The sequence below is a fragment of the Rhipicephalus microplus genome, unplaced genomic scaffold (genome assembly GCF_043290135.1).
Source record: "Rhipicephalus microplus isolate Deutch F79 unplaced genomic scaffold, USDA_Rmic scaffold_152, whole genome shotgun sequence".
NCBI classification, from domain to species: domain Eukaryota; kingdom Metazoa; phylum Arthropoda; class Arachnida; order Ixodida; family Ixodidae; genus Rhipicephalus; species Rhipicephalus microplus.
This window is the reverse complement of record NW_027464723.1, coordinates 70,001-86,310: the sequence shown is the minus strand read 5'-3', so window position 1 is coordinate 86,310 and position 16,310 is coordinate 70,001. Positions and strand designations below refer to the sequence as shown.

At 49.4% G+C, this 16,310-nt stretch overlaps 2 protein-coding genes across 2 annotated transcripts in view; one reads left to right on the top strand and one right to left on the bottom strand.

The window, feature by feature from the left end:
* The window catches only part of LOC119163368 (neprilysin-1), a 28,988-nt gene extending 24,433 nt beyond the window's left edge, over positions 1–4,555 (bottom strand). Inside the window, exons 1-4 of the mRNA XM_075885458.1 lie at positions 4,454–4,555; positions 3,231–3,416; positions 488–609; positions 297–371 (exon numbers count right to left, since the gene is read on the bottom strand). Of these exons, the coding sequence (XP_075741573.1) occupies positions 297–371; positions 488–609; positions 3,231–3,406 (373 nt within the window). The 5' untranslated portion in view covers positions 3,407–3,416; positions 4,454–4,555. The remainder of the gene's footprint in view (positions 1–296; positions 372–487; positions 610–3,230; positions 3,417–4,453) is intronic.
* A 9,667-nt stretch (positions 4,556–14,222) lies between these two features.
* Positions 14,223–16,310, top strand: part of LOC119160101 (serine/threonine-protein phosphatase PGAM5, mitochondrial) — a 9,926-nt gene continuing 7,838 nt past the window's right edge. The window contains exons 1-2 of the mRNA XM_075885456.1: positions 14,223–14,829; positions 15,447–15,625. Of these exons, the coding sequence (XP_075741571.1) occupies positions 14,669–14,829; positions 15,447–15,625 (340 nt within the window). The 5' untranslated portion in view covers positions 14,223–14,668. The remainder of the gene's footprint in view (positions 14,830–15,446; positions 15,626–16,310) is intronic.

Below are 16,310 nucleotides of genomic sequence, written 5' to 3'. Positions count from 1 at the left end.
ATGACTTATTCTGGATAACATGCACATACATATACACATATATATACGCGAACATATATAACATACATATACACGCATATAATATACACGCACAAGTGTAAACAGACGCATGCACATACGTATTAGGAGGCCGAACTCCTCCCGAAACACAATACAGGCTACGAGCCTTATGCTGAGCCTGTTCTGGTAAGTACGTGTAACGCGATAACTACTGCAATGAAAAACATTACTCTGCAATCATTCATGGAAATAATACGTTAGTGAGTGAGTATGAGAGTTTCGTTACGAACGCTCACCGTATGCCTTGCATTCGTCGCTTTCACAAGACAGGGAAGTGTTCATGTCGCCGTAGGCAGTTATCGTCCTGTTACCTGAAAAGTGATCACAAACGAAGGCACAGCATTGCAAGGTGGGTGGCTATCCTATACGACACTGATGTGGCTTCCCGACCACGTGCGAGACACTTATGGAATCAGTGACCACTCACAGACTTCTTGGATGCTGAAGCACTTGAGCAGGATGAATCCCATGACGATTAGCGTGACCACGATCAGCACGGCAACAATGGTGACGCACGTGTTGAGGAAGTTGTCCGCCTTGGTGGGAGGCCTGAGAGATTAAGCACATGACGCAAGGGACTCGTTTGTGCGTGCTGCGATTTTTCAGGGTGTGCGGTTTTTTGTTTTTGTTTTTTAAATGACCTGGCAGACTGATTGGCCTACCCTGATCATAGCTGTGAATTATATTCTGTACACTGTGAGAAAAGGAAAAGAAAAGCTACCAGTTGTTCCGCGTACACCAATGAGCGAAGGTCCTTAGTAATGGGGCGCTCTGGACCATGCACCAGATCTCGCGGCTGCCTTTCATGAAGGCCGTAGGGTGAGCAGCAGGTGGGGGAGAGCGTTTGCTGCGCTCGTTGGCGGGAAAATTTGAATGAGTGTGCAACGCGCGCGGCGCCGCGCGAGGCACTGCGCCGTGCTCCCGACCGGGTTGCAGAAATTAGGTGCCTTTTCTCATCTTCTAACCACTACCACCACCACCATATGCCGCTGCTGCTGCGCTTGCCCGGCGCAGGAGCTTCAACGGCAGCGATGGCGACGGTGAAGTGCGGGCCTAAGAAGCTTCGCTTCTAAAGAAAAAAAAAATCGGTCAGTTAACCCCTAGTGAAGTTTCCTTCGCTGTATGTAACCCCCACTTTTTTGCTCTTTTTAAGTATGATGTAGTAAAAATATAACCTGCCATGCCCTCGAGCCCTGAGGGTACTGAAATAAATAAATTAATCAAATAAATAAATGAATAAATACCTTGTGGAGAGTAAATTTGCCTGAATTTTCCTTGTGTTAACCCAGTGGTTATCTGCTGTTTTTTCGTGAAATATTTTATTTATTATTGTGTTCTTTTCCAGCGATTATCTTATTTGTTTTACAATTAAATATTTTGTATTCTGTGGCCTTTTTTGTACTTTTTTCTATATTATTTTACTGCTCCGCGCGTGGTGCGTCCCGGCGCTGTCGTTTCGCTGTCGTTTCACGGGATCTGACAGACCTAAACTGGCGGAATAGTTCTTCGGCGTCGCTGGCGTTCACAGGCAGGCAGGCGTGCGCTGGCGTTTCATTTCTGCTGTCTACTTGGCTAAAAAAAAAAACCACTGAGAGCAAACAACAATCTACGTCAGACTGAGATATCAATACCTGAGAACGTCTAGAACCTCAATATCAACAGCGGTGCTCTGCTCATCAAAAAATTAAAGCACGACACGATGTGCGCCTCCTGTAGGGCATTTTGGAATGATCCCGATGACGCGAAATTCCCAATTAATCACTAGTAATCAAAGCAGTTGCAATAAAAAAAGAACCTTTCGTACATTACAACACGCATTAAAATGCTGCTTGGGTGTTTTTGTTTGATTCGTGGTAAAAAAAAAAACAGCTTTGCGTTACTCTGGAGAACGGCTCGAGTGGTTCGGAAGTTCTGTTTTCGCCAAGCTGCGTTTCGCCCACGCGGCCGCGCCTGTGTGGTTGTTCCTGTATCGCATACCACTGCGCGTGCTTTGCACGCTCACGTAAGTCACTGTGACGGAAAGAAAAAAAGAATGTCGCGGGCATCCGATGTTGCCAAATGACCGAGTGGTGTACGCCGCACGAGCTGCAGCAGTGAAATCGACGCGACTTTGCACTGGGTGCCGCAAAACAAACCCCTACGCTCGAAGCGGCCGAGTGCCGCGCCTCTGCGCTATAGCGTGCAAAGCAACGAAACATCTGCGCGTGTGCTCGCTGCACTGTCGCGCTTAAAATCACGAGATCAACCGCAACTCGGGCAAGACTTGCAAGATGTTCAACCGCAATTTGGGCAAGTCTTGCAAGATGTCCGTACGAGCAATGCTCTGCTGCTACACGCGTCGGATTCTGCGCAGGAAAGGCGGGCAGTATTAGGCAAGACAACTGCTATAGCTACGTCAGAAAGCCCGTTCAGGTGGGTGATCCGAAGTGCGCTTACGCCGTGCGGACCACTGAAATGTAATTTCATTCCATATTGAGCAATAAATTGTCACGAAAGTAGCACCACGAGGTTTCTGAACCACTATTTCAGCAATCAACGTCGACTTGATGTTCGCCTTCAGTGTCCTCTTAAGCCCAAACCAAACGTGCGTGTTACAACGCGTCAGCGTGCGGCGTGTCTTCACTTACATGTCCTCTAACAGGGACGCAACGAGGAGTCTATGCGCCAAGCGCTGACTCATTTTAACGCGCACGTACGGAATAAAAAATAACGCCAACTGCGACGCGCCAACGCAAAACATGAGACGACGACATGGTGGTCCTTTAAAACTGTTTCGCAGTTAAAGCTGATCGACATGGCTTGCCGATTGGTTTACCATTGTCAATTGTAATGGAAGAGATCCTGACACATTCCTTATTCTAACTGCCGGACAAACTGTTCACGACGTGCCACGCACAAAATGTAGAGAGTGCATATGATATCTGGGGTTTTACGTCCCCAATTCAGGATATGGCTATGATAGGGCCGTAGTGGAGGGCTGCAGAAATTTTGAACATCCAGTGTTCTTTAAAATGCACTGACATCGCACAGCGCACGGGCTTCAAGTATTTAGCCTCCACCGAACTTTATACCGCCGCAGCTAGGATAAAACCCACGAGCGACGGGTCAGCAGCAGAGCACCGTATACCTACTAATCCACGGCGGCGGACAAGTAGAGAAAGCAAGCTTACGGCGCCTCTGTTTGGCGAGATCCGAATTCATGTGGTGCAGGGGGTGCAGGTTGTCCAGGGTGCCCAGGATGTTCAGGCTGTCCGGGATATCCAGGGTGTCCGGGATGTCCAGGTTGTCCGGGTGGCCCGGGGTAGCCAGGGTGTCCAGGTTGTCCAGGGTATCCAGGAGGTGGCATCGCTGGTTTCCTGCAGTATTTCAACCTGCTCACTCGAGTGCGTTGCTATCGATACTGGGAACCACCTAGAAAAAACGTGTACAACACTGTGGCAGACGGACATGGTCGAATATTAAGGGAGTGACTGGTGGGATCATGGACAGGAACGTCCATGTCATGAACAGTGGGAGATCACCCCGCGTGTATTATTGCAACAATTACGTAGATATTATAGACACTCCAGGTGCATTTACGCCATCTCTGTCATGTTTTGTCAACTATACACAGGTGACAAAATCGCCCCGCGAGTGACGCGTTCAACGTGCGACTAAGGTCGTTCTAGTTGCAGCCGAGGATCGCCGTTTAAGCGGAGAAAAAGTCAGTCGACTTTCTTCGGTTTCGCGCATGCAGGGTCTCTGAAGAGACGGAGGGGGGAGCGTCGCTTCGGCATAAACTGCGCAATTCGAGCAGCGGGGCGTACTCGCGTGGTTCTAATCTTGACATAGATCAGCAGACGGCTCATACTTTAAAACGCGCTCTGTTCTCGCTTCTTATACTTTGCGTTGAAGATACAGACAGCATGAAAGTAACTTTGCTAGTTGTAACGGCTTACGTCATCCTTTTGTTGAGTTGCGCGATGTCGGATGCCAAAGGAGTTACCTGCTAGCCCTATTTCGTATACAATTCTAATTCGTTTCTATCGCATTCATCGGTTCGACTTTGCGAAAGAATCATAAGCTACTTCATCCTGTGCATATACTTCACCGTATCCGAGAATACCGCCGAGTGATCGTTCTCGACAAGTCTTGCAGTAGGCCTAAGTCTAGTCTAACGCCAAGCCAACTGGATACGTCTTAGCAGGGCTTTCGGAATGATTACGAGTACCCGCGGTTGATTAACTGTACGGTTGATTAACTGGACGCAGGCTTTTGTGCAAACCAGCGTACGGTAGAAACGTGGCCACCGTGGCTGGCAACTGAAACGACTGGTAAGTACTTAGGAACGCAATGCCGACAGGCTCCCCTTGCGGGTCTTGTAGCAACACGTGCATGTGCTACGAAGACGTACCTCTTGCAAACGTTACGGCAGGAGGGATCTCGGTGGCTAAGACGGCGAGGTTCAGAGCGCTGACGGTGGCCGGCAGAGAGCGAGCTTGCTACTGCGTCGATGCCAGAAGACTGCCTCGCACGAACACCGCGAGGCTTGTGAAGCGCGTGCACCGAGTGCACCACGTGCTAGAACGGACGTGCCAGACAGTGGCAGAAACCCACTACAGGGGATCAACCGTAGAATCGGGCTGCACAAGTAGTATACGCGATTTTAAGAATACGAGCGTTCTTGGGGTGGGGCCACCTGGGTGTAATAGCGGGGCCTTCTGCCCTGTATGCAGGTTCTGCCACTTTTGGACCACAATAAGGTCACTCACTCACTCGCTCACTCACTCACTCGTCCACTCACTCACTCGCTCAATCACTCACTCGCTCGCTCACTCACACACTCGCTCACTCACTTGCTCACTCACTCTGCCGCTCCCTCACTTACTCACTCACTCGCTCAACCACTCACTCGCTCAATCATTCACTCACTCACTCACTCATTCGCTCACTCACTTGCTCACTCGAGGGCCCCGCCGCGGTGGTCTAGTGGCTAAGGTACTCGGCTGCTGACCCGCAGGTCGCGGGTTCGAATCCCGGCTGCGCCGGCTGCATTTCCGATGGAGGCGGAAATGTTGTAGGCCCGTGTGCTCAGATTTGGGTGCACGTTAAAGAACCCCAGGTGGTCGAAATTTCCGGAGCCCTCCACTACGGCGTCTCTCATAATCATATAGTGGTTTTGGGACGTTAAAACCCACACATCATCATCATCATCATTGCTCACTCGAGGTTGAGTCTTTAAGCCCAAACTCCATAAGCGCGAAAATGTACGCGAAAGCGACGAGCGACGCGACGTAGATCGGCTTCGCGCGATCAGTCGCTAGCGCAGGCAAACCTCATTCACGCGACGGCTTCGGCGAGCGAATTCCACTGTTGCTGGCATGAGGCCGTCAACTCGCACCAAGAAAACCGCGTAGCGAGCGGTTTCCAATTTAAAAATGAGATATATTGTTGTGTAATGGAACGGAAAGTGTTTATTATTGCTTTGCAGCATTTTTTATATGCGCATGCCTAATAAACATTGCGTTATTTTTTGTTGCGCATACGTGACTCGGGCAGGGTCACGTGCACCTATGTAGTCTTCGTCTTTTCCAGTTTTTCGCTATTGGCTGCTTGAGCCCAGCACTTCCGGGCGATGAGCGACGGTTTCCGAATCTGGAGAACCGAGCGATCGCGCGAAAACGAGCACGCGACACGTCGCGCGAACGCCCTGTTTCGTCGCTCATAGCGTCGCTCGTCGCTGTCGCGTGCATTTTCGCGCTTATGGAGTTTGGGCTTTAGTCTCTTACACTCACCACAATACGGAAACAACAACAACAACAAAAGTGTGATCTACTGAGCGTAGAGTTTCCTAATATACACTAGAGGGAACTCTGGCGCTAGTGTCTATGGAAGCTGCAACGCACGGCGCTTCAGCGAGCATGGGAATAATGGGTAGTACACACATTTGTCTAATATTCGTACTTTTGGCCTGCTTTTGGTTCCGTGCGTGTTCGTGTGGCTTGGAGCTGTTTACTCGCGAAACAAATATTAGCAAATGTTCAGCGGTTGCGCTTCACCATCTTATTATTTTAGACTTACCTTTCCAAATTGGGTCACGAAGTTCAAAGGGTCAAATCTTTTTTTGTAAACAAAGCTGAAACACAGCAATAAACAAAGCCGCAAGTACAATTTGCTGCCCGCAAGTACGAAGACTAAGCAAATATGGTACTCCCATGGTCGCTGAATGACCGCAGCGCCAGAGTCCCCTCTAGTTAACTTTAGAAAACTCTATGCGACTGAGTAAGTCTGACGTATGTATCATAAATCATGTTTCCCGGTAAGCATAAAAGAAGTAATAAATTAAATAGTGGAGTTACAAGGCATTTATTTTACTTCGGATGCTATCCAAAGAGCTTTTACACTAGCGAGGGCGACAATTTGTTTGAACAGTTGTTCCTAGTTTCAGCCACTGGCTCTTGTGGGGCATTGGACACACTGGTTGATAAAAGATGTGCGTGTGCAAAGCACTGAAGCAGAAAAATCAGCCATAAAAATAGAAATTTAATCTGATTCAACGGAATTGTACGAGCTCTCATATATAAGACTTCGTCAGAAAGAAACGGATAACGTAGTGCATCTGATTAGTTTTTTTCTTGTTTTTTTCTTAATTTTTCTTGTTTTTGTGTTTATCTTGTACATTACTGTCATGATGTTGGGATAACCGGCTCTAACGTAGCCTACTTTCCCATATTCTGCCAAATATATTGTTACACGCAAGAAGTACACGAAAAGGTTGAAAAAAACAGGCGAGCCTGGATGGTTCGCGTTTACTTCCACAAGGGGTCTCGAGACAGCCCACACAACGTCGTCTTCCTTCTTCACCTTTTGTCTGAATGTTCATTCGCGCTGTATGCGCCGTGCATTGCAACCGCTCGTGACATTTCCCCGTTGGCAGACGAAGCCCGCCGGGCGAGTCACTCAGTGGTTCGTGCATTGCATAGCTTCATGCGAGCGACGTGCGCCACTTCTGTTTTAGCCGAGCGCCGTCCAGTGCTTGTGAGCCGTGCTATGCGGTAGTTGACCTCACTGAGGCGTTCGAGGATAACGTAGGGCCCGACATAGTGAGCGAGAAATTTCTGGTACAGGCCACGTTTCCGTAAAGGCGTCCAGAGCCACACCTGATCTCCAGGATTGAAGTGAACATGTCGGTGACGGTCGTCATAGCGGATCTTTGACCGGTCTTGCGAGGTGACGGTGCGTAGCCGAGCGAGGCGTCGCGCTTCTTCTGCTCTACAGAGAATCTCGTTGATCGGCTCACTGTGATGAGCAGAGTAGGGAAGCATAGTGTCAAGATTATAGCGTGGTGGACGAGCATAAAGGAGAAAGAAAGGTGAGTAACCAGTGGTCTCATGTCTTGCGGTGTTGAAAGCATAGGTGATGAAAGGCAAAATTGTGTCCCAGTTCTTGTGCGCGGAGTCGATGTACATGGACAGCATGTTGGCAAGCGTTCGGTTCGTGCGTTCCACTAGACCATTAGTCTGTGGATGGTATGGAGTGGAATGGCGGAAGCTTGATGAGCACAGACGAAGGGTCTCTTCGACAACATCCGCGGTAAATTGCCGCCCACGGTCGCTGATTACGATACGAGGAGGTCCGTGTCTGAGGATAACTTGAAACAGCAAGAAGATGGAAACGTCTTTTGCTGTGGCCGACGGCAGTGCTGCCGTCTCACAATAACGGGTTAAGTGGTCTACGCAAACGATGACCCAACGATTGCCGTCTGTGGATCGCGGAAAAGGGCCCAGAAGATCTATACCAACTTGCTCAAAGGGGGTGCTAGGAGGCGAAACAGGCTGAAGGCGACCAGACGGCGCGTCAGTTGGTCGCTTGTAACGCTGACATTGGGTGCAGCTGGCGACGTACCGTTCGGTATCATTGCGCATCCGGGGCCAATAAAAGCGTTCCTGAGCACGGTAGAGTGTTCTTGTGCATCCAAGATGTCCGGAAGTTGGTTCGTCGTGCATGGCAGATAATACGTGACTGCGAAGGCTCTTGGGGACAACCAAAAGGTAGCGCGCACCGGTAGCCGAGAAGTTCGTCTTATATAGGGCGCCGTCACGTAAGCGAAAACGATTGTCTGCAGCGGACTCCCGCGCGGCCGCGAATAGCGGCTGTAAGCTGTCGTCTTTCCTCTGCTCTGATATGAAGGTATCCATATCCGGAAATCCCGTGGACACAAAAGCGATGTATTCATCAAAGTTGTCCGCGTCACATTCAGTCGTTGGGAGTGGCAGGCGAGAGAGACAATCAGCATCAGCGTGTCGCCGGCCGCTCTTGTAGGAAACAACGAAATCATACTCCTGTAGACGGAGCGCCCAGCGTGCTAGTCGACCAGAGGGATCCCGAAGATTCACAAGCCAGCATAGAGAGTGATGATCCGTGACGACAGTAAAGGGGCGCCCGTAGAGATACGATCGAAACCGTTGCACAGCGAAGACGACCGCCAGACACTCTTGTTCGGTGACAGTGTAGTTACGCTCGGGGCGACTCAATGAGCGGCTAGCGTACGATATCACATGCTCGCTGTCGCCGACACGCTGAACTAGTACGGCGCCAATGCCAACACCACTAGCATCGGTATGAACTTCTGTCGGTGATGACGGATTGAAGTGGCGAAGAATAGGCTGGGACGTCAACAGTAGCTTTAGCTGCCGAAACGATGAGTCGCATTCCGAGCTCCACTCGAAAGGAACACCTTTTTGGAGAAGGCATGTGAGCGGATGAGCTATGTCAGCAAATTTGGGAATGAAACGGCGAAAGTAGGAGCATAACCCTAAAAAACTTCGTAGCTGCTTCACAGAGCGAGGTGCCTCGAATGCCTCCACAGCTGTTGTCTTTTGTGGATCTGGTCGTATACCTTCTTTGTCGATCAGGTGTCCCAGCACAAGTGTCTGTCGTTCACCAAAATGGCACTTTTTAGAATTAAGCACAAGGCCGGCCTTCCTCAAGCAGTTTAGTACCAAGTCCAGGCGCTCGTTATGCTCACGAAATGTTCGGCCGAAGATCACAACGTCGTCTAGGTAGCACATACAAACTTCCCACTTCAAACCGCGAAGTATAGTGTCCATGAACCTTTCAAACGTTGCGGGGGCGTTACAAAGCCCGAAAGGCATCACGTTGAATTCAAATAGTCCGTCGGGCGTTACAAAAGCGGTCTTCTCTCTGTCATCCGGGTGCATAGGGATTTGCCAGTAACCTGATCGTAAATCCACAGAAGAGAAGTAAGAAGCCGCAAAGAGGCAATCGATGGCGTCGTCAATTCGTGGGAGTGGGTATACGTCTTTCCTAGTAACGGCATTTAGGCGACGGTAATCGACACAGAATCGCCACGTGCCGTCTTTCTTCTTCACCAGTATCACTGGAGCTGCCCAAGGGCTAGACGATTCCCGAATTACTCCTTTACCCATCATTTCTTCGACTTGAGCGCTGATGATCTTTCGCTCCGCAGAGGACACACGATATGGTTTTTGACGAATCGGTTCAGCGGATCCTGTGTTGATGCGATGGCGAGTACGGGATGCAGGAATCGATGTGGGGCCGTCGTGCTGTGCAAAGTCGAATATTGAAGAGTGTTTCGAAAGCAGGGCCATCAAAGCACGACGTTCATGGTCACTGAGCGATGTAGCTACCATTCCGAGCATGTGTTCGTTTGCGGTGTGCGAGACACTGGTTTGTGCTGTATCCGGTAGTTCTGTAAGCACTGCCATAGGTATAAATGACTCTTCCTGAAACGTAGCAAGTTTTAGGCCTTGAGACAGCACTACTGCTTCAGTGGAGCAATTTAGCGTCCATAGCCCTGCGCATCCATCGGTAACTGAAACCATACAATACGGAACCAACACATTTTTCTTAAGACAGTTTCTATGTACCGGTTCCACTGCAACATCGAACGAAGTACTAACAGAAGACGAACAAACAACAGGAACGCGCATCGCGGATAAAGCGGGCACAACAGTGTCTTCAGAAACACAAAGCACACTCTCTTGCTGGGATGATTCTTCTAAGAGCGCAGAGGACACACTTCCGCAAATACTGAGTTCTCCTGTTCGGCAGTCAACATTGGCGCCACACAATTTCAAAAAGTCAATGCCGAGAATTACATCGTGTGTGGAACGCGGAAGCACGGTAAACTCAGTGTTAAAGGTTTGACCACCCAAGGAGACATCCACGTTACACACACCAACCGGGTATAATGAGTCCCCACTCACTCCACGAAAGCTTGTGCTGTGGTCCCAATGAAACATAACCTTGCGTCCCAGCAGATTTTTGAACACCACACTCATGACAGAAACAGTTGCTCCCGTGTCGACTAAAGCCATGGTAGAAACGCCATCAATAAGTACATTAACCTTATTCTTCAGCATGAAGATAGGTGGAGGTATCCGAGTCGGCAGCAAAGATTTTCCAGCGACCTCACCTCCATCGGCCGCGCTGGCTAGTTTCCCGGCGGTGGTGACGCGAAGCGGCGTCGAGGAGATGATGACGTCACACGCCGTCTGGGAGATGGAGATCGAGACGCTCGGAAAGCTGGTGGTGGTGTCAGAGTACGTTCGGAGGCAGGAGAGCGGTAACGGTTTCGATACCTTTCTTGTTCTCCAGAATAGCTGTCCAGAGGGAAGTGACGGCTTCTTTCTTCTCGGAAGTAGCCTTCAAAAGTGGTGTTTCCTGGCCTATTAGTATCCATTGCACGACCACCGTGTTGCATAAACGATCCCGACTGTCCATTGCTGAATGCCCGCCGTCGGTTACAATACCTAGCTATGTGGCCAGGCGTGCCACAGTTGTAACACACGGGCAGAGGGCGAACTTCCGGACGCTGATTGAAATATTCCACAGCGGCCACAGGCTGAGAGTAACTCATCCCCTCCCCTTGGATGTCGTAGGCAGTGCTGGGTCTTCGTGGGCGAACGTCGCGTGGATGCTGATCAAAACGCCGATCAATCGAGTCGTAATGGCGTCGTTCGGTCTGGTCATAATGCGGGTCGTGTCGGTAGCTGTTACAATCCGCAGCATTCACCGAATGCTGCCAAGTAGCCGGAGGAGATGCGCAGACGGCGTCTCGGAAAGCGACGGAGGCGCAACGCGGCACCGCATAACGCGTTTGTTCTTCGTGCCGCAGGAGCTCCTCACGGACAATCTGCCGAATGGTAGCTGAGAGGTCTGTCTGCGGAATCGCGTCAACGCTGGCCACAGTCGTGACATTGGCTAGCCGTCCAAACTTCGGCGTGATTCGGCGAGTTTTCAGCGCCTCGAATGTGCGGCAGTGCCGAATCACGTCTGATACGGTGTTCAGGTTGTCTTTTCCAATGAGGAAGTTATAGACGTCTTCCGCAATACCTTTTAAAAGGTGTCCCACTTTATCTTCCTCGGGCATTCGAGAGTCGATGGTCTTACACAGCTTGAGAACTTCTTCAATATATGTCGTGCAAGTCTCGCCGATCACCTGAGCTCTCTGAGCTAAAGCTGTTTCCGCTCGTTTCTTCTTAGTGTCCGAGTCGCTAAAGCACTTCTTCATTTCTTCAATAAGACTGCTCCATGTAGTAAGCGTGTCGGCGTGGTTTTCATACCAAACCAGGGCCGTGTCCGTCAAATAAAAAACGACATGCCTGAGCTGGCTGGCCGGGTTCCAGTTGTTGCATTGGCTTACCCTTTCGTAATGGGTCAGCCATTCATCGAAGTCTTCCCCTGGCTTTGCTGAGAACGGCCGTGGCTCTCGGTAATGCTGATACAGCGGTGGTCTTGCCGAGGCATTGCTGAGGGGGTCATTTTGCTCCAGAGACATGTCGGGGCGCGATGGCGAAAGTCCGGCAAGGCGACGGCTTCTACGAAGTTCTGGTGCTGACGGCTCCGTCGTAGGTCGTGGGAGGTACCCAGCACAGCTCCACCAAATGTTACACGCAAGAAGTACACGAAAAGGTTGAAAAAAAACAGGCGAGCCTGGATGGTTCGCGTTTACTTCCACAAGGGGTCTCGAGACAGCCCACACAACGTCGTCTTCCTTCTTCACCTTTTGTCTGAATGTTCATTCGCGCTGTATGCGCCGTGCATTGCAACCGCTCGTGACAATATATAAAAATTGAAAAAAAATTACATTTTGTTCCTCATGATCAATTATTATTTGACCTTTTTATTCTCAGTACATTGTAATCACATAACTCACGCTGCCCTATAGGTTGCTCCATAGTTTTTGTAAATGCGTGCATAAAATATGGATTGGCATAAACATCACCCTGACAATCACAACTAGGGTCAAAGGGACATGATAACCCAAACTTGAAAAAAAAAAGATTCGAGAAAAAAGTAGCAGGGAGCAGAAGGGTTTGCGCCCGACCTTTCTGCTTCCTCCTACTCTTTTTCTCGAATCACTATTTTCCAAGTTTCCGCTATCGTGTACCCCTTTGATGTTAACCAACTCGCGCCCGACAATAAGTCTTACTCATACCCTAATGTGTTTAGTCATGTTTTCAGGATCAAACCAACCGTGCAGTCATTTACTGAGGGGTCAACCTATCTTTATCGTTATATCGACTAGTCATTATTTAGCTTCTGTTTATACACCATAGGCGGCCGACCCATCATGGCTCTCTAGTAGTCCAACTGCTGCCACGAAGGTCCCGGGATCGAATCCTGACCGCGGCTACCATATTTCAATGCTTGTGTGCTTAGATATAGGTATACAAGTAAAAGCCAAAAGATGGCCAGAATTTCTGGAGCCGTCCTCTACAGCGCGCCTCATAACCAAACTGTTGGTTTTCGGATGTTTTCGGAATCTAAACTTGGTAAAGGCGAGGTCTGGGCACGTTTCCCTGGTGGCTTTTGATTGTTTCCAGTCATACGAAATGCATTTATAGCATGTCGAGACGTCATCTACTGCACAAACCAGCCGTTGTCCGGGACCATCATTGTCATTATCATCATCGTTATCGTCATTGTCTCATGACGTATAGTGGGTACCTTGCATGATTTCTGTGCCGTGATGGTCTAGAACAGCCTTCTACTTCATCGCCATCGTCGGCTACGGCGCTCAACGCCAACGAACAAGCCTAAAACTCTTGCCCTTATTTTGTCACGTGGTCGTGAGGTTGACGAAGGCAGCAGCCAAAAGCTATTATTATTTCGGATGCTTTGTCTGTATGTACACATCTAACGTCCGCAAAGAAGTCTCCTCTTCTCAGGATATTTTGGTCTCTCGTACCGCATAGCCTATCAGAAGTTCGGTTTATTTGGGTCCCCGGGCATGCTGGAATTGAACTAAATGAAATTGCTGATTCGCTCGCTTCGGCATCTTTAAATTTCCCGGTGGTGCTAGTAGCTCCACAGTTTCCTTTTATTACTGCCGAACGATTCAAACGCCTGTTAATCTTAAAAATGAACGAAACGTCGCTTCTACAATCTGAAGAATTTCGGCACTTGCAATTCACATGGAACACCGCAAAATGCCTTTCCCGTCAATGTGAGGTGACCCTCACAAGCTTTCGCTGTAGAGTTCCTCTGTTAAATTTTTAGCTCAACAAATCAGGATTTTCATTAACTAACCAATGTGTAGTTTGCAATGAACCGGAAACAATAGATCACTTTCTTCTCACATGCCGCCGCTTCGCCTCACTGCGCCGAATAATTCTTGAAAGACCGATTGGTATGCTCGGATTGCCAGTCAATACATCCACCGTATTATCGTTTGGAGCCAGTCAGTTGGGTGTGGGCCACAGTGCTATTCTGTCAGCGCTACATAAATTCATTCAGGCAACCGGAACGATACGCTGCGAGTGGTACTGCCAGATATATCCAATTCTTTCTTCCCCTTCCTCATTCTTGTTAATTTGTTTTATATATTCTGGTTTATCGTATTCTTCTACAATTTTTTCACGTTTTTTAAAGGAACATTATTATTGTTTCTATCTAATTTCTCTTTATTTATTTTTAGCAAGCGTTATAAAAAATGATCTATCATGAGGTACAGTGTGGCCAATCCCCCATGTGGGTATGAGCCAAAATATCCTAGGAGACAAGACAAGACAAGACAAGGCAGCAGCCGATGTGTCCAAGATGGAACTGTTGATTTGATGGCACTTGCGGCTGGCAAACTGAAAGTCAAACTACAGCGCCACACGTGGTACACTGATAGCGGCGAACAGAGCGTCGGCCGTCGATAAACTGATCTGAGGTGTGGTGCGGCGGCATTTATACGGGCGGCATGGAACATTCAAGCCTCATCGCTGGTGCTCGCGCGAACTCTCGAATGAGCTCGTCTATTCGCGTCCTGCGCATGAACTTAAAAGAATGATCTTCAACAATCACAAAGCCGCTCGAACGTCGCTAACAGCCTTTGTGGGTGTAACCCGAGTACATCAAAACCAGAAGGTTAAACACGCGTGGCAATATTAACCGCCGGTTTCACGGCAATTCGCTCGTAGTGGGTAGGAGCCAGGAATAAAAAAAAAACGAGTGAGCAAGCTTGTCGCCTAAACCAGCCCCCCGTAGTGGGTTGAGCCATTCCCCTTGGGACCATCCAGCCACCTAGCGCTCGCAGTGTTACATCAGTCAGTCGTCTGTTCGGCGCCTTCGCCGCATCTCGTCAGGTTGAACAATGTTCGCTCGGATCCTCGCCGGCGCTGGACTTCTGGGTGGTGGCTGCTGCGCCGCTACCTTTGCGTCCGTTAGGGAAGAGCCGAAAGAGAACAGGTCGCCGTACCGATCCTGGAGCACCGGCTACCAGCGTTCCACGTACTGGGACAGCAACTGGGACAGGTGAGGGATGTGCTGGGCTATTTCGTATGTAATAACGGCGCGCCGGAATAGGGGAGGATTCCCGGCCCGGGTCGGAGGTGACCACAGTTATGATCGGATCTTGGGTGTGGCTACGGGCGTGCACACGTGAGGGCTAAAGGAGGTGCGGTCGCCCCCTGTAACCAGCTAAGGGTCTTTTCAAATCTGCCCCCACACGTTTGGTCATTCTAACATATCCCAGTAATTTCTGAAGTTCAGGGTTGTTACGATCATGCAGGTTTTTAGGGATAATGGCGACCGAGTACTCGTGATGTTGCATTCTGAGAATCGTCTATTTCCCACCCCCTGCCCTAAAAAAGTCACAGAACACAGGCAGGCCTGTACGAGAAGCACGTCGTCGTTTCGTTTGCGTACCTCTTGCGAAGATTCTTTGATTTCATACTTGACCGGAAGGGGGGAGAAGGGATCAAATACGATGTGGCACTGCGTTTGTGCGACCTGTGCACGTAAGACTCGCCGTCTTAGAAAGACGCTGTCGTAAAGCTATTTGGCTACATGCTAGAACTTGTCCCTTCGTACGTCCGATCCGTGGGTGTACAGTAAAATTGGGCATTATTATTTTTTCTGCGTCGACGTAGGCGCGACCCCATGTTCTGCGTGAAGCCACCGGAGGACGACTCGCCGGCGGAGATGCTTCGTTTCGAGGAAGAACTGAACAAAGCCAAGCCGAAGCGAAATCGGTATCTCTACTTGGTTCGCCACGGACAATTCAATGTGAAAGGAACCACAGACAAGGAGTGCGTCCTCACAGAACTCGGTAAGTTAGCGTACGCGGCTTTCGTAATGCCGTGTCATTAACTGTTCACATCTTAGTTTTATAACTTGACCATGACATCGCTTGTATATCGGGGCCATCGCTTGTACATCTGATTACCCAGGCGTCAAGATTCTCTTTAGAGCGATAGCCCCTTCCATTACAAACCCGGAAATCTACTTGTTGTGTCAATATGACCTTGATGTGACCTTCAAGGTCAACGCCGGCGCAAAAGCTTCATCGAAACACTAGTGTGGCGCGTACACGATAATGGACAGCGGCCCAAGATGAATATTTCGTGCAGTTATCGCTGGAGGCGCTAGCTGCATGAGTTATGTGTATACAGCAAATACAAAAAGGGTTTTCCCTTTGTCGAAATACGTGCGGCAGTGGTCAACGTTCCGTTATAAAGAGAACGCTCATAGAATCCTTCACTGCGCATTCGCCACGACTGCTCCGAAAGGAGTCGGTGCGTTGTCGTGTAGAAAAACACGTGGGATATTCCTTCAGAGCCATGTAGTCGCAGCTATAGACGTTTCGTAGTACTCGCCTAAATTAAACCATACTTAATAGTCACTTAATATCTAAATCTCTGAAAAACCAACGGGGTCGTTCTAATTCCCAAAGCAAACGCATAACCAAGCTATCTCTCGATAAACTTGCCTTAGCCGCGATCAATCAATGATAG